General features: G+C 44.8%; 1 protein-coding gene across 8 annotated transcripts in view; it reads left to right on the top strand.

Moving 5' to 3' along the window:
• NSMAF (neutral sphingomyelinase activation associated factor) overlaps nt 1-17729 on the top strand; it is a 62633-nt gene that overhangs the window by 38443 nt on the left and 6461 nt on the right. For 5 of the 8 annotated variants that reach the window (XR_012327157.1, XR_002174396.3, XM_073794413.1 and 2 more), the window contains 15 exons: nt 1763-1939; nt 2970-3049; nt 3937-4027; nt 4126-4189; nt 6363-6414; nt 6519-6639; nt 7010-7141; nt 7873-7915; nt 8226-8389; nt 9823-9931; nt 12226-12284; nt 14436-14503; nt 15259-15326; nt 15734-15857; nt 16782-16865. Coding sequence is in view for 6 of the 8 variants with exons in the window: in XM_073794413.1 (XP_073650514.1) it covers nt 1763-1939; nt 2970-3049; nt 3937-4027; nt 4126-4189; nt 6363-6414; nt 6519-6639; nt 7010-7141; nt 7873-7915; nt 8226-8389; nt 9823-9931; nt 12226-12284; nt 14436-14503; nt 15259-15326; nt 15734-15857; nt 16782-16865 (1436 nt within the window). In the remaining 2 variants the exon portion in view is untranslated. Of the gene's footprint in view, nt 1-1762; nt 1940-2969; nt 3050-3936; nt 4028-4125; nt 4190-6362; nt 6415-6518; nt 6640-7009; nt 7142-7226; nt 7299-7872; nt 7916-8225; nt 8390-9822; nt 9932-12225; nt 12285-14435; nt 14504-15258; nt 15327-15733; nt 15858-16781; nt 16866-17729 lie in introns of those variants that run through there. The other 3 variants (XM_019925290.3, XM_019925293.3, XM_073794414.1) reach the window with 2 other exon arrangements.

Here is a 17729-nt window from a genome sequence, read left to right as displayed (position 1 = left end):
GTTTTAAAAACTTTTGATAAATATATTTAAATGTTTTTTTGTATTTTAACAACCCCCAAGTTGAATGGATTTTATAAGAATCCACCTAATTATTTTTATGTCCAGTCCTGTCTTATGTTAGTTTATGAAAACCAGGACTCAGTTTCTTCATGTGAGACAGTTACCCAGTCATGTGTCTGTGATCATTAATTGTGGTCTTAATCTCAAAGCCGGAAAACGGTACAAAAGGAACACAGGAACCTTCTATGCTCAGTATGGAACCGTGGGACTCAGTTTGCTTACAACTAATATTTCCTCAATCTTCCATGGGAAATGTGAATTTTCCCACTTTTATCAGAGAGAACACCTGTATTTTTCTTTTCAAGTATAAACATATTAAGTTGTATGGTTGAATTAAATTATTCTTGTTTTCAAAATTGCCAGATGACTAGAATGGAATTTTAAAAGATCAATGTTGGGATTTTATGAATACCATCTTAGTTTGCTGTTCTCGTGTGCAGTGAAATCATTTATGAGATGTGTAGTGACTTACTCCCTTAGAAGTTTTCTCTCAAGGAGGAATAGTTTATTTTCAATAAAGAACATATTTTACAGTAGGTTTGAGTTCATTTTTTTTTTTTCTTCTCACACTAAGCTGTTCAGTTTAACTTAGGGCTTAAGTATAGCTTTGGTATAAGTTTACTGTTATCTCCTGCCTCCTGATTTAATTTTTCTAACTATAACAAGATGACAACAAAAAACTCAACTTTCATGGTGAGTCCTAAAATCTCAAGTCAAAAAACTTGCCACGGCCTAAAAGGTCTGCTTCTGTGAAGCGTCTGTTCTCTCTGAGTTCATTCCTGAGATTGTTCAGACTTTCTCTGAGACGTTCTGAGAGCAGAAAATCAGAGGATAAGTGTTTTGAGTTTTTAAGCCCTTTCCTGGTAGCTGATTAGAGAAGAAACTTGGCAAAGTAATAAGAATAAATATTGAATCAGCAAATGAGTTAGATAAGTTTGATGCAGCCAATACAAAGCTGAAAGCAGAATTTTCTAAACAAAATAGAACAGTTGACTCATTTTACAGGGAAGTTATCACTGGTGCCACACCATCTGTGGTTCCGTCTTTCCTGAGGTTCTTTCTGGGGGCTCTTTCTGGTCCTTCTACTTTGAGAATTCTGACAGATACGTGTTTTCTCCTTCAGCAGTTTCTATTCTTTTCCTGATTCCTCACTTGCATAAATAATACGTAGTCAGTGACAAATTAGCCGTAGTGTACCCCGCTTCCAGATCTGAAAGAAAACTAAAAGATTGTTTCGTTTTACTTTCATAAGAAATGGAGGAAATGAGTTTTACAGATGGTCATGGTTTCTTAAAGGCATTAAAACTCAAGCACGTTTGGAAGGATTCTTTGTTAGTACATATTGTTGTAGACTATATATAAATATTGCAGATGTTACATATATTACCATGTCATGTTTATGTATTTGCTCCATACTTTCATATTTGTTTTATATCATATATTTCATAGATGTGATATGTTTTATATCATACATTTAATAATTTCCCTCCTGGATCTTGGAGATGCTCGTTCATACCTGACAGAACAACTCTTCGGTAAAAGCAAACTGTAGCCTACTTTTCTTGTTTTAAAATGTACGTTTCAAAAATGGGTTGAAGGGTCTACACTGAAAGCCTCTGTAGCGCCTTCACATGCTGAGTGACCGCTGCCCACACACGTGGAGCTCAGTGTGACCCGGGCCTGCCCTCACCTGTCCCCCCAGAGCACCACGTGGCGGAGCGCACGGCCGAGGGCTACACGCTGCAGTGGCAGCGCGGGCTTCTGTCCAACTACCAGTACCTGCTGCACCTCAACACGCTGGCCGACCGCAGCTGCAACGACCTCTCCCAGTACCCCGTGTTCCCCTGGGTCGTCGGCGACTACAGCAGCTCCGAGCTGGGTGCGTGCCACAGAGCCTGGCTTTTAGAGCGAAGAACACCTTCCCTCTTAGAGCCACGTTGTGATTCGTGGACAGAGTAGGACCCGTTTGATTTTATTACTGACGATGGCCCGTCTCCATGCCACGATACTGGATGGGTGTCATGGGAATTATGTGTGTTCTGTATGTTTTCTCTACTGCCTCTGAATTTTTTTTAATTCTAAAAGTACTCACATACTTCTTGAAAGCCACACCCAGAAGACATGCATGGGATCTTCAGCCAGTGTTACCACTGCTACCAATAAGTACTGTGTTTTCAAATACTTAATTTTCACTTTGAAAATTGCGCCTCAGGTTACCGTATTATTTTTCAATTCACATGAAAACATGTGATTACCAAACATAATAGCTGTTCATTAAAGAACACTTAGAAAGTACTGAAACACTCAAAGAAGGAAATAAGGCTCATCAGTAATTACATTACCGAGAGAGAACCACTTTAACTGTGGTATATATACTTCTTTCTTTCTCTCAAATTATTTTACGAAAAATGTGATTGTACTGTAATTTTATTTTGTAGTATCTTAAAATTAGATATTGTGAACACTGAATCACTTTTGACACTGATTGCACCCTTGTAGTTGAAAGAGGTAATAGATTTTCTAGGAATATAATTTATTTATCTGATAATATTCAGGTCCCCAGTTCTCAAATTATGCTGTTATCACAGAATAATACTATTCACTATAATTCAAACTTAAAAAGTAAATTTTGGTAGAATAATCGCTTTTGAAATTTGTTTATTTTTCGTTGTTTTACTTGGAATATAGTTTTTTGTGTCAGTAGGTCTTCAAATTCTAACCTTTACAGCTATATTAATAATCATCAGAAATATTAATTCTAATGGATCTGTCTCAATTTTTAAAAAGCTATTTATTATTTGGAAATAAATGTGTGCATGTGAATTCGTTCAGGGAGATAATGTTATTAAGGGTAAGCTTGTTGGCTTTATTTATTGTAAGTAATTTTTAAAAATTTATTTCTTTTATAGATCTGTCAAATCCAGGAACCTTCCGGGATCTCAGTAAGCCAGTAGGGGCCCTCAACAAGGAACGTCTGGAGAGGCTGCTGGTACGTGGACTCAGAGATTCCTGGTGTCTAAGCAACCCGGGAGCCTTGGCGTATGTTTTGTTTGATTGTTTTTGTTGGTTTTTTTAAATTTACTCTGTGGCCACACCACACAGCACGTGGGATCTTAGTTCCCTGACCAGGGATTGAACCCCCTTCCCCTGTGTTTTTATAGTACCTGAAACTCGTTTCTTCAAGACTTAGGGGAAGTCTATCTGGAGAGACAGAAGTTTCTGAGCGTATCCTCTCTCCCTCTGCCCGCTGCCTTCCTTCCCCTGTGAACTTAGCAGCTCACCATCTGCATTTCTGCTTACAATTCAGGAGGCAGGAAGCTGAGCCGATCACAGGTTTACCCATTTATTTTCACGAAGGTGCTCTCTGGTGAACTGCACAAGACATGCATAAAATTTCTTCTTTTCAGTCCTGCCCCGGCAGACATTGTTACCATGATGCCAAGAACACCAAGATACTTGTTGCAAGAATGCTGTGTTTACTCAGATTTTCACCCCTCTTTTTTTTTTTTAATTTTTATTTATTTATTTATTTGCGGTACGCGGGCCTCTCGCCATTGTGGCCTCTCCCATTGTGGAGCACAGAATCCGGACGCGCAGGCTCAGCAGCCATGGCTCACAGGCCCAGCCGCTCCGCGGCATGTGGGATCTTCCCAGACCGGGGCACGAACCCGTGTCCCCTGCATCGGCAGGCGGACTCTCAACCACTGCGCCACCAGGGAAGCCCCCCCTCTTTTTTATCTTCTCCTTTTCCTCTTTAGGAGAGAAATTAGGGGCTAGAATGTGTCCAGGCCACGACTTCCTTAGGCTTTTACTACTGGAGTCGGTTACTGTCTTCACAGCCAGCGCTCAGCAGGACTTTTTCTCTCTGTGTTGTAGACACGCTACCAGGAGATGCCGGAGCCCAAGTTCATGTACGGCAGCCACTACTCCTCCCCGGGCTACGTGCTGTTTTATCTGGTCAGGATTGGTAAGACTCCTCGCCGTCTCTCCCAGGGACATGCTATTGCACGTGGACTCTTCAGTGGTTTTGTGATCTTGCTTAACTCTGACTTTTTTCCCCTCTAGCACCAGAGTATATGCTGTGTCTGCAGAACGGAAGATTCGACAACGCAGACAGAATGTTCAACAGGTTCGGCATAAATGCCTCACTTAGCACTTTTTAAACTTTCTCATTATGCATATGCAATATGTTCTTTTCAAAAAACCAGATTTAAACAAAAATGGAAGGAAATGAAAAACACCACTACAGTAATTGTTGTATCTATTCCTCTCAGGCTTTGTGTAGTCGTGTGTGTGTGTAAATGTGAGAACATATTTTATTTTTTAACATCTTTTTTTTCTTTTTGATATTTGTTCAATTGTGTAAGTATTATATATATTTTTTTAACATCTTTATTGGAGTATAATTGCTTTACAATGGTGTGTTGGTTTCTGCTGTATAACAAAGTGTATCAGCTATACGTATACATATATCCCCATATCCCCTCCCTCTTGCGTCTCCCTCCCACCCTCCCTATCCCACCCCTCTAGGTGGTCACACAGCACCGAGCTGATCTCCCCGTGCTATGCGGCTGCTTCCCACTAGCTGTCTGTTTTACATTTGGTAGTGTATATATGTCCATGCCACTCTCTCACTTGGTCCCAGCTTACCCTTCTCCCTCCCCATGTCCTCAAGTCCATTCTCTACGTCTGCGTCTTTATTCCTGTCCTGCTCCTAGGTTCTTAATAACCATTTCTTTTTTTTTAGATTCCATATATATGTGTTAGCATACGGTATTTGTTTTTCTCTTTCTGACTTACTTCACTCTGTATGACAGATTCTAGGTCCATCTACCTCACTACAAATAACTCAATTTTGTTCCTTTTTATGGCTGAGTAATATTCCATTGTATATATGTGCCACATCTTCTTTATCCATTCATCTGTTGATGGACACTTAGGTTGCTTCCATGTCCTGGCTATTGTAAATAGAGCTGCAATGAGCATCGTGGTACATGACACTTATTGAATTATGGTTTTCTCAGGGTATATGCCCAGTAGTGGGATTGCTGGGTCATATGGTCGTTTTATTTGTAGTTTTTTAAGGAACCTCCATACTGTTCTCCATAGTGGCTGTATCAACTTACATTCACACCAACAGTGCAAGAGGGTTCCCTTTTCTCCACACCCTCTCCAGCATTTATTGTTTCTAGATTTTCTGATGATGGCCATTCTGACTGGTGTGAGGTGATACCTCTTTGTAGTTTTGATTTGCATTTCTCTAATGATTAGTGATGGAGAACGTATTTTAAATACAGTATTGTTGTCCTGCCTTTTGTATTTTATAGCCTTTTGTTAGATCTTGAAGTTTTCCCTGTATTATTGGATGTTCTTCAAAATGGTGATTTTTTTTTTAAATTAATGTATCACATCCTAACATATGCCATAATTTAACCATTTTAACTATTTCTCTATGGTTGGACACCTAGGCTGTTTCCAACATTTCATTATTCTAAATAATCTTGCTATGAATTGAATACGATCCCTGTGAGTATTTAAATAATTTTTTTTATTATAAAGGTAATCTTTTCTTACCCCCCAAAATCAGAATATGAAGAAGAAAATAAATTTCATGTGGCACCTGACCACACTGAGATAACACTCATTGTTCATCTTTTGGTCTGTGGTTTTTTTTTTTTTTTTTTTTTGCGGTACGCGGGCCTCTCACTGTTGTGGCCTCTCCCGTTGCGGAGCACAGGCTCCGGACGCACAGTCCCAGCGGCCATGGCTCATGGGCCCAGCCGCTCCGCGGCATGTGGGATCTTCCCGGACCCGGGCACGAACCTGTGTCCCCTGCATCGGCAGGCGGACTCTCAACCACTGCGCCACCAGGGAAGCCCTGGTCTGTGTCTTTACAGTCTTTTTCTAAGCTCTGCACATGGCTGTTTATAATCCCTTTTCGAAATGAGCCCTTAAAATAACTGCTGATGTTTCATGTTTAAGCACCTGCCCCGAGTGGCCCTTCAATGAGGCCATGTATGGGGGAGGTCCCTGGCCTGGACTTGGGGACACCCACCCCCAGGTCCATATCCCGACTCCTTGCTCACTCCCTATGTGGGCCCAGAGTTTTCTGTGAATCCCCAGTATCCACGTGAGCTCCTCCGATGGGGTAGCTCCTGTGAATACTGGGGATTGTGGATTAATGAGCGAGATGATGTGGTTTAGGTACAGTGTAGAATAGCACCCAGGGGCCTAGAAAGTGCTGCTGTTGCTGTTTCCATTCCCTAGATTTAAAATCAGTTGAATTTTGTTTTCATATTTAGTATTGCAGAAACTTGGAAAAACTGTTTGGACGGTGCGACTGATTTTAAAGAGGTAAGCAGTTACCAAGCCAATGACTCACTGGGCTTGTGGTTTGTGACTGCTTTAAAAAATGTTTGTTACTGTTGTTTTTTTTTTTCTTCCCCTGAAACTTTCAGCTGATTCCGGAATTCTATGGTGATGATGTCAGCTTTTTAGTCAATAGTCTGAAGCTGGATTTGGGAAAGAGACAAGGAGGGCAGATGGTTGATGACGTAGAACTCCCCCCTTGGGCACGGAGTGAGTACCACCTTGGAAGTATTGAATTATAGAAATTCTCTACTTAGTCGTGCAATTTCAGTGTTATTATTTAGTGGCTTAGATTTTTCAAAATAACAGTATAATCCTCAACCTAAATGAGATGGTAACGTCTTATTCCAGATTGTAAGTATTCCATGAGTCTGTGATGTAAAACCATTATTACGCATTCGAGAGAGCTAAGTGTGGTGAAAATGGTTTTTGCCTCTCCGCCCAACCCCCAGAATTTATATTTTATATGACTGGGGGGAGACTCATTAAGAAATATGTCCCACGTGCCTGTCCCAGAAGCTCTGTCTGCATATGGATAGATGAAAGGAATGGGGTGTTTTGATCGAGTCTAACCTACTAGGTCCCGAGGACTTTCTCCAGAAGAGCAGAGACGCGCTGGAAAGCGATTACGTGTCAGAGCACCTTCACGAGTGGATCGATCTCGTGTTTGGCTACAAGCAGAAGGGCAGGGATGCTGTTGGAGCCCACAATGGTGTGTAACAGTCACTGAAACTCCGTGTAGCATTCGATGGAAACAAAAGCAACCCCCAAACTGAGCTCAGAGCAGCTTATTTCCTTAGCAGAAGCATCTTGTCTCAGCGGACGGTGCCTCCTGGCTCAGCGACCCCAGACTAGATACTGAATAAAAGGTGGGAGAGAAAGTGCTTTTGTCTAAAAATACCCTCTTCGCCATGGTCCCAAGAGGTCTTTTGCTAGAGTCTTCTAATTTTAGCATGTACTCTCCATCCCGTTCCATCACTTTTACCAAAGCTCTGTCAGAGCAGGATGGAACGGTGGCCTTGGTTCCCACGAAGGCCCCAGAGTGTCTTTGTGACTGAGCGGAGGGAAGCCCGCGGTCGCCCTCTCCTGTTCGGGGCCGGTTCTTCCTCCGCCGGGCTTCTCAGCGTTGGCGACGGGGATGGGTGTGGACCTGACCCCTCACGTGCCGCACAGGGTGCTTTGCGCTCTCCTGGGGAGAGGCCTGCTGACCGAGAAGCACCCTGAGGTAGCAGACCGTCCCACGGCCAGTTGGATCGCTGCTCAGAAAAGATAACAGTTCAGCTTGATACTTACCCAAGCTGGATATTATCAGGCTGTTTCGCAAAGTGAAAATCGGTTTCTTTGAATAAAAGTTTAAAGTTGTTGAGTTTTTAAAATAAACAGAGTGTATATTATAACAAAATAGTACATCTTTCAATAGTGTTTTACGTCTCTTTTTTTCAGTGTTTCATCCCCTGACCTACGAAGGAGGTGTCGACTTGAACAGGTATTTATATGTCAGTAAGGAGTTTCTACATGAGTACAAATGACCTCTTTGTCTACATGATTAGTGCAGTTATTTGATGATATTAAGGTATGGAAATGTTACCGTGAATTACGGCTTGCTTTCACCACTGTGTACATCACCGAGCCTCAGAAATTAAAGATGTGTGATACGGTCTAGACAGTCCCGGCATGCAGCGTCTATTGCTGTTTGAGGGTTAATCTCTCTCCTGTTGAATGCACAAATTTCAAGTGATACAGATCAAGGAGCTTGCACCTAGAGGTCACCACATGGTTTGTGTTCTGTCCTAAAGCATTGAGGACCCTGATGAGAAGGTAGCCATGCTCACCCAGATCTTGGAGTTCGGGCAGACACCAAAGCAGCTCTTTGTGACACCGCATCCTCGAAGGATCACCCCAAAGTTTAAAAGCTTGGCCCAGCCCTCCAGTTACAATGCTTCCACGGCAGATACTCCAGGTAAATTTTGAAAAGAGAATAAACAATGTGAGCACCTTCTGTTTCTCTTTTCTGGTTAAGACGTTTCTGAGGATTCTGGAGAGAAGACCAGTCATGAACCCTGGGCAGCTTAGAGATGATTCTGTCTTACTGTCTCACTGCATTTCTCCTGCAAACAAACAGATCTTTTCTGTTTTTTTAGTTGTTGCTTTGTTGTTGTGCTGTTGTTTTGTTTGTTTTAACTTTTGACCTTAAAGGAAATCAAATCACTTTCACTTTCTGGTAATTTAATATGACTTGGCAGTAGTTTTCATTGTTGCTGTTATGTTCTTTCTTTTCTGAGGTTTGCCCAGCTGGTGTTTGATTCTTAGCCATTCTTGTGTTCTTGTTGATCCGCCCTGGCCGTGACTGCTGTAGCAGTCCCCGTCGCCCTGCTCGTTCCTGCTCTTTCCCAGGAACGACTTCCAGCGTCCTGACTCTCCTCTTCTGCCCCGACACACAGATCTTGAATGCGGGGTGCTCTGTTTTCTTCATTTGATTCTGTTTCCTTATTCAGTCATTTGACAGACATTTACAGAGTGTCTATGCCAGATGCTGAAATGAACTTGACTGTGTCACATCTGGTATTTGGAAAGGGAGGAGAAGGTGCTCCCCTTCATCCAGTTTTCCACGTTTTACATTTCACATAAGACAGCCTCAGACCCCCAGGAGTCTGACACTGTATGGAACCTCGGGAGCAAAGTCGCTGGATTTCTCGTTTTCTCCCGCTCTGCGCTCCGTCCCAGGAGTGTCCAGGCTTCTCGGGCCACACAGCTGGGCCTCTCGCGGTCACGCGACCCAGGGCTGGCCGGCAGCGCGTCTCTGGGGTTAAGTCATGAAGACTGGAGATTATCTCGTGATGCCCTTAAACCCGTGCTCTGCTTAGTCACCAGGCCCATCCACGAGGATTATCTTAAAAGGGAAATTGTTCCAGACTTTCTTAAAACAGAAGTGAAGGGACTGCTTAGCTAGTCCTGTCCAGGAGCGTGGTAGTAATTGGTTTCATCTCTTCTTCCTGTGTCTGGAAGCCAAAAGCAAACGGCAGTGTTCTTAGGGAACTGTCAGGTTTTTACAAAGATTGCTGACAAGGAAATGGTTACTCAGTGTCATGGTTCCTGAAGTTCCCAGTTTAGGGGCGGAGTGAAAACTCTGCAAACACTGATAGAAGTATACAAAGACCTGCAGTGTTCAAAGATACTTTTTAATCTTTCTCCAAATGATTGCTGTTTTATTTCGATGATGCACCTCATTCTTCTCCCTTGACTAACATGGACCTTTCGAAGCAGTTCTGTTTCGGTGGGCATTTTGCTTTCTTGGTTATTTGATTTTAATAGAAAATCTTGTGCCTCTGATGCTTGTCGTCTCCGACACTGGTCAGAAATTTAGCTGACTGACTGAGCTGCAATTTAACGTAGTCTCTCCAGGTGAAGAGTCTTTTGAAGACCTGACCGAAGAAAGCAGAACGCTGGCCTGGAGTAACATCACGCGACTGCAGCTCCACGAGCAGCACAAAATCCACAAAGAGTAAGAACGTCTCGGCCGCGGCTTCGCACATGCCGGGGTCTTGGCCTGGGGGTCTTGATTGGTTTTAATCCCCCTAAACTGTCCATAGCAGTGAACAGCCACCAGGGGTCAGTGTGGCATGGGAAAGCTTGGCACAAAATGGGTGTGTGTCATTTCTGCTGTCGGTCATTCTAGAGCACGGGATGGGGTCTGCAGACAGCAGGCAGCCGTGTGCCTCTCAGAGAAGTACACGGCACCTCCAGTCCTTGATGGTGGGAACCTTCGGGGAGGAACAGGATATGTCTTACCCACGTGTTGCATTTACTGATATTGTCAGGGAAAATGTATCTTTTTTAAAACATGGTAACAGATGCGTGTGTTATACACACAGAGAACATTGCAAAGTTCATTGCAGCACTCTTTACAGTAGCTGGGACATGGAAGCAACCTAAGTGTCCATCGACAGATGAATGGATAAAGAAGATGTGGCACATATATACGATGGAATATTACTCAGCCATAAAAAGAAACGAAATTGAGTTATTTGTAGTGAGGTGGATGGACCTAGAGTCTGTCATACAGAGTGAAGTAAGTCAGAAAGAGAAAAACAAATACTGTATGCTGACACATATATATGGAATCTAAAAAAAAAAAGTTCCGATGAACCTAGTTGCAGGGCAGGAATAAAGACTCAGACGTAGAAAATGGACTTGAGGACATGGGGTGGGAGGGCGAAGCTGGGGTGAAGTGAGAGTAACATCAATGTATATACACTACGGAATGTAAAATAGTTGGCTGGTGGGAAGCAGCCGCATAGCACAGGGAGATCAGCTCGGTGCTTTGCGATGACCTAGAGGGGCGGGGTAGGGAGGGTGGGAGGGAGGCTCGAGAGGGAGGGGATACGGGGTCATGTGTGTGCATATGGCTGATTCACTTTGCTGTACAACAGAAACTAACACAGTATTGTGAAGCAATTATACTCTAATAAAGATCTATTAAAAAAACTAACAAACCTTTTCTTCCCCAAAATCAGGCTTGCTGTTGGCCCTAGAGGGGTCATGAGTGTCCCTGGTCCCCTGTCTGCAGGGCTAGTGATGGACTTTGGTGGGAAGGCTGGGGAAGCACTGACCTTGCTGACCCATCCTGTTCCAGAAAAGAAAACTCAGGGCCAGGGACGAGGCCCATTGTTCTGCTCCAGGGCCACCGACGTCCTGTCTGACGTTTGATATCACGTACACTTGGTCATGGGTGGAACGGAACGGGCCGGTCCCCGTCCGATCGGTGGCTCCAAATCAGAGCACAGCCTCCTGCAAAGCAACCCAGAGTCCCACCTTACTCGTTATAACACGGCTTTCCTTTGTCACCTTCTCTAAACGGCACGTAGAAAGGGGCCTTGTCACCCGAGGCAGTGAAGACATGAGTGAACCTTTAAGAGGACGTGCCGGGACTGATACCAGTCAGGGTCCTTGGCCTCCTTAATCAATAGAAACTGATAAGAGGCCAGACAGGAGATTCAGGCAAGGCTTTATTGGGGCTCCTGCTGCCGCGGCGGCGGGGAGTGAGAACAAACAGCAGGTGCCCTTGCTGGGCCCACGAGGCAGTGGCGAGCTGGTCTCCTCTTTGGGGTGAGGGCAGGGGTGTGTCCAGGGGTCGGCGGGAGTGGGGCTTAGGTGGCGTGCCCACCCCTTGGGTGGTGCTGTGTGCAGGGGGCTCGGGCAGTGCCCTGCTTTTGCTCCCAGCTCTTCAGAAGTGGCAGTTGGGTTTTTTGGTCTTTTTGTATCTTGCTGCCCATAATTTGCCCCAGCTGCGCACGCACGCAGTTATTTTCAGTTCCTTATAGTTTCCCAGTTTCTTTGTGTATCTGTTGCCGGAGGAGACGTTCATCCGGGTGCAGGCACTGTGGCCAAGGGTCCCCGTCCCAGCCTGCCTCAGGACCAGATGGTGACATTGTCATTGGCCAGATGCTAAGTGATGAAGCGAGTGCAGTGACTGCTCGGGGGGCGTCAGTGGTTTGGGTGGCGGTCACTAGCATTACTGGTTATCTAGGGGGCAGACGTGGGCAGGCAGCCTTCGTGCAGGGCGGCCCGGGAGCTAAGGGTCGGGGTGTTTTCCAGCCGCAGGCGTTGTCAGGACAGAATTAGAAGTCGCCAAGCCATGACTTGCTAACGCCTGGTGGAAGGTGGGACAGGTCCCGCAGAACGAGCTGTGACGAAAACGATGACAGACACTTGGGCTGAATTAAATCAAGGCCTTGAAGGAGACCGGTGTCCTAGCACGTGGTTGATGGTAATTTATGAAACCTTGTTTTCCAACAGGGCAGTCACTGGAATAGCAGTCTCTCGCAGTGGGTCGTCTGTCTTTACAACCTCACAAGGTAGGTTTTCCTACCTGAAAGGGGGGTTACCTGGAATCACAAATGTCCAAGTTTCCTGACTCGGTCCAGGACTGTACCTTCATGTGCTGCCTCCACGTAGAATAAACTTTGAGCAGTTAGTTTGTTGCGTATTGTGTAACATTCCACCGTGATCAGCCAAAAACAGTAATGAAAAATCCCTCTCTGTTGCTGATAAGGTTTCCCAGGATTTGGGGCGGCGAGAGCGTGTGCTGGGACCTTTCCCGCCCAGAGGGCTGAGCCGCACACGGGGCGTCGCCAGCATAGGGCACACGTGCTGTCAGCTTTTCACGTTGGTCACTGGGTGTGTGCTTCTGGGTGTTGACTGGAGGATTTAGCTCGAAATCTAAATCACACATTGTTAATGTCTTACACGTTACCAAAGTCACGCAGAAGCCCTGCAGTGGCTGTTTGATGGGACTTGTAACTAGCTTGATGACACACTGGAACTTCACTGTTTTGATCCTACGAAAGGGCTAAGCGTCAAGCCTTCCTGGCCGTCTACACCATTAGTCATTGTTTATCTGGTCCCCGTCCCGTTTGAAGCGTGCTGACAGGCGCGCCGGGGGCAGCGGAGATGAGAAGCGAGTCGCTTAGCTGCCTGGTGGACAGAGTTCGTACCTGGCTGTGAGTGGCTGGCTACTGGCGCTTTGGTCGTCATTGTAGGAAATTCTGCTTTTCATCCATTAAGTTAAGGAAAGGTGCTGTCCAGCTGCACACCTCCGGGCAAATCAGAGTTACTGCTCTCAGATTCTGGGATCGTGGCTTCACATCCGTAGCGTCCTTCCTTTCTCTTTCAACTATGATCTCAGATTGCGTAAAACAGTTTTCCACAAAGCACAGAAAATGATCCCACTGTGGACCAAAGTTGGTTCACATGCGGCGTACACGCGGGGCCACTCCAGGGTCACCGAGACGACGACGCGGTGGCACGAGTGAGCAGTCGCGCTTTGCCAGCGTTCCTGCCGGCGCTACCCCCCGAGACGAGACCCTGACCTGTTAGCAAAGCCGGCATTCTTGGCTGGATTTGTCTGTCATGGTTGTTAAATACCCCCGTTCCCTGCACTGGTCTGACCTTGTAAACCGTGAGTTTTACGAGCATCAGGGCTTTAACCCTCTGAGGCTTAGTAAGCCTAGCACTTCTTTGTGAACTTGCCGAATAAGGGGCGTGGGGGGTTCTTTTCAGTCGGAAGCTTTTGTGTTTTCTGTTTGTTTCTTCAGCGTTAATAACTCATGTTGCTGACCTATACGCATTTTTGTTTCCACCTGCATTACTGACTCTTATATACCCTGACGATCACCCCAGAGTTACGGTTCTTCCTCAGAGGTGGAGTGTGTCCAGGCTTATGGGTGACCCCACGGGTGACCCCATCACCTGGGGGACCAGCTCTCAGCAGCCTCTGATGTGATTACCTCTAGTACGAGAGGGAACCTCTGATTTTGAGAAAAGCAGCTTTACACACCAGGCTGGCTGACTGTTTTCTGTAGGACGCCCCAGTGCACGTCTGCGTGTTGGTGTTGGCAAAAATTAGGTGGCAATATTAGATTTTACTATACAGAAGACATTATTTGAAGCTCATCTGACCTTTTATTTATCATGCTGTATGTTTTCAAATTAGGAACCGTAATGTTACATATTGCAAATACGGGATGTTTGGAGCACATTGTAATTTGCAGTCTTGTCGCTTAAGAGGTTTACCTTGATGCACTTCTAAAAGCTTCTGTTAGGCAAGGAAATTAAGAGCTTGGACATTGTAATCTCTAGTTTATTATTATTTAGAAAGTTAGTGCTTCTCCTCCATGAATGGTCATACGCTACAAGGATATCACACCGTAATTGGGCTATGTGAAAAAGAAAAACATTGCCCAAATCTTTTTGTTTTCTTTAATATTAAAATTGCTCTTTTCTTCCTCTTTAGCTTCTGTCAGTAATTAGGCTTAAATCTGCCTTCGGTCATGGCTTTAAGTTGACCTCCTTGTTGTGGAGCCGCAGGTCATAGAATTCCACAGACCGTAGCGTCCTCATCGGGGACATGACCCTCGGTCACCTCGCCTGTTACCTCTGCGTGTGCTGGTCATCTGTAAGGGTCAGGAAATCTTTCTTATATGTTTGCTTTGTCATTATTAAATTAGATTCCACCTTGAAGATGTTTTCCAAAGAATCCAAGATGCTACAAAGAAGTATATCATTTTCAAATATGGTGAGTTCATTTTAATTTCACATCAGTGTTACGGTGGAATTTCATGTAGCAGTTTGTTTTATGTACACGCATATATGAGTTTGTTTCTTCCCAAACAATCGGGCTTATTTCTGTTCAGAATGCCTTAGATAGATTCCTTCTAAACTAGAAATTTTTTCAGGCTGCCTTTCTCATGGTATTGTGGTTTTATCTGTAACCTAAAAAGTAGAATTCTCCTTAGTAAATCTTGCCTTTTTCGGAACTGTCAGACTAAATGTCTGTGTGCTGCTTACAAAGCGTAATGCACTTCTGAGTCGATAGGATACCTAATACTAGAAAATCAGTTCTTCTGAAAAAATACATTTTATTGTTAATGTAAAGCATCCGAAAGATTCTGAAATTCCCTAAAGACTTTTGGAAGCTTTCCTTCCCCACCTGAGTCTTGTAACCCAGAGCCGGTGTTTGGATTCTTGAGGACCGTCCCCACCTGCACCCCTCGTGACTCACTCTGATGTGAGTAGGGGTCCCTCAGCCCAGGGCAGTGAGGACCGTCAGGCTAGGTCCTCGTGCACTCGACACCCTTTTGACTTTCCTACATTTGGGAAGAAACTAGGCACCTGGAATTAGCCAGATGAAAAGAAACTTCATGAATATGAGGAAGGCCAACATGAACGGAATTTGAGCATGAATTTTGGGGGAACCTGTAAGATAGCTTTACCCCATTAAGGATTCACTAAGTTTTGTAAATTATTAATGTTGGATCATTTGTATTTCAGGCTTTATCATCGTGTTTACTTTTACCAGGAGATGCCACTGTCGTAAGCTCTTCGTGGGATAACAACGTGTATGTATCTGCGCGGGCCCCTTCGCGATTCCACACGCAGTGCAGCTCCCTGTGTGGACGTGACGCAGGAGAGGGCGGATCTCCCGTTGTTTTCAAAAGGGAACAGATGAGGACAGTTGGGTTTGGATGTGATTACCTGAATCTAGTAATTTCTCCAGTCGGACTCTATTTTCCTCTAAGTTTTTAAATTGAGGTAAAAACACAGATGAGCCAGACCTGGAAATCTCTAGTTTTAAATTCACATTTTGAGTATTTGGTTTAATAACATGAGAACAAGTAATTTGTAATTCCAGTGGGCCTTAATAAGTGTAGAATTAAATGATCTAAAGTTTCTTGAAGATGTATTTAAGAGTGTCAACATTAAGCTGGAATGCTGTCTTAATCGCTCTCATTATCTTTTATGTTAGCTATTTTTATTCCATTGCATTTGGAAGACGCCAAGACACATTAATGGGACACGATGATGCTGTTAGTAAGATCTGTTGGCATGACAACAGGCTGTATTCTGCGTCGTGGGACTCTACTGTGAAGGTTTATATACAATTTCTAAATTAAAATGTTTGGATAATACAAATATTATAAGCCATTCAGCTCGCTGCTGTTGACGTGTTGTCAAAGTGTGAGTGACGTATAAGGATGTGGAAGGTTACTGCCTGTGTTTAGTGTGTGCACACCTTAATATAAGAGGACGTTTTCCTGAGTTTGTCCTGTGTGTTCCGCTGGGGGTTGGGCGGTTCATTAGACAGCGGACTTAGAGGGAAACATACAGCAGCCCCTCTTACCTCACGCAGCTACGGAACTAGCAGTTGATCAGTAAATACCAAGTTAAAGTGGAGAATCACTGTAAGGCAAGACATTGTATTTAAAGTCAGAACACAGAAACACACAGTCCTTCACCATTACTGACGCAGGACCATACTTGGCCTTTTCTTTGGAATTCTGCACAACTTGATTGCATAAACCACAGCAGTATTCATCCTCTTTGGTTTCCAATTTGCATTTATATAAACAGAAAGCAAGAACCTAAAACCATTAGAATTTCTTCAAGACGTTTTCATCATTTCTGTGCCCCCGCCTCTGAGGGGGGACATTATTGTAGGTAAGTTTTCTTGCCTACGTGTGATTTCAGTAAATTTTTTTGGTGACTTGCCTTTTTGAGTTTTCTCAAAACCTTAATAGACATAACACTTCCGCACTCTGATTTCTTTAGTTCACACAATACTTAAGTCACAGCAGCAAGTGCAAGAGACGGAAGCAGACACGGGTACAGCAGACTCTCGGGAAGCACGTGGTGGCGGGAATAAAAGCTCAGGCATGGGGCAGAGGGACCGAGCCTCACGACATTTCATTTTGTTGGCAGCTGGGGAGTTGGTCAGTCAGGAGAGTTCTTCCTGCACGTGTTAGAAATGCTTTTATAGTGTTTGCAACTACCTTCTGCAATGGGTCCCGTCGTAGGTGTGGTCCGGGGTTCCTGCAGAGATGCCAGGCTCCAGGAGACACCAATTTGACCTGCTGGCCGAGCTGGAGCACGATGTCAGCGTGAGTACCGGCAACAGAGCTGCACGGGAGCCCAGCTGACCCATCCGGGGTGGTGGAGGTTCTTGGCTTCACTTGTGTGTTTACGATCTTTTGCTTTGCTTACTAATTTTGCTCATCGGAGGGGAGAGCACAGGCAAACTCTCAGCTCGTTTCTTGGAGCTCTTTGGGCTTCCAAGTCTTCTTTGTCTCTTTTCCCCCAGTTTGCTGTTTCTTTGAGAATTAGCTACCGTCCAGCTAGACTTCCAAAAGACCAGTGTCTGAGCACGACGTTGAATACCTGGGTATCCTCACACTATCGGGGCAACTAGATGTGTTTTCTGACACCAAGGGTGGAAAGGGGGCCCTCTGTCTAAGGTGAGGACACCAACCTGTCTGCATGGTGCGTGCAGCGGGCGCACAAGCCTGGCACCGCGTCCTGTTCACCCGCTCTGTCTCCACGAGGTCACGGCTGCATCTCCTGCCGTGGCCTGCGGTACTACTGCCTTTCCTCTGAGGTTGTGAACTGGGGCCGAATCTGCACGGCCAGCAGACTGACTGGGGTTGAGACATATTATTTGCTGTGTAGTTCAAGAAGGGCGTGCGAGGATAACCCCGAGAGATGCCCACCTCCCCAGGTGATCGTGGAGCCGCTGTGCTTCGGGCAGTCCCTGCTACCACTTATTACTCGTGGAGTCGTCATTCTGAGACTGTCAATTTTAGGCTCTTTTGAAAAGTGTTACGTTTACCCCAGCAATACTTCATTGTATTCACTGGCATATGAAGAATTTCACTTTTAAATGAATTATCATTCAGTAGGTGGTGTTGAAAGAATGGGCTGGGGAAACGCAGCTCAGTGACCATGATTCTAAATGGAGTACCGTCTGT

Source organism: Tursiops truncatus, chromosome 17 (genome assembly GCF_011762595.2).
Source record: "Tursiops truncatus isolate mTurTru1 chromosome 17, mTurTru1.mat.Y, whole genome shotgun sequence".
NCBI lineage: Eukaryota > Metazoa > Chordata > Mammalia > Artiodactyla > Delphinidae > Tursiops > Tursiops truncatus.
Note: the sequence above shows the minus strand (reverse complement) of the source record. Positions and strands in the feature narration are given on the sequence as shown.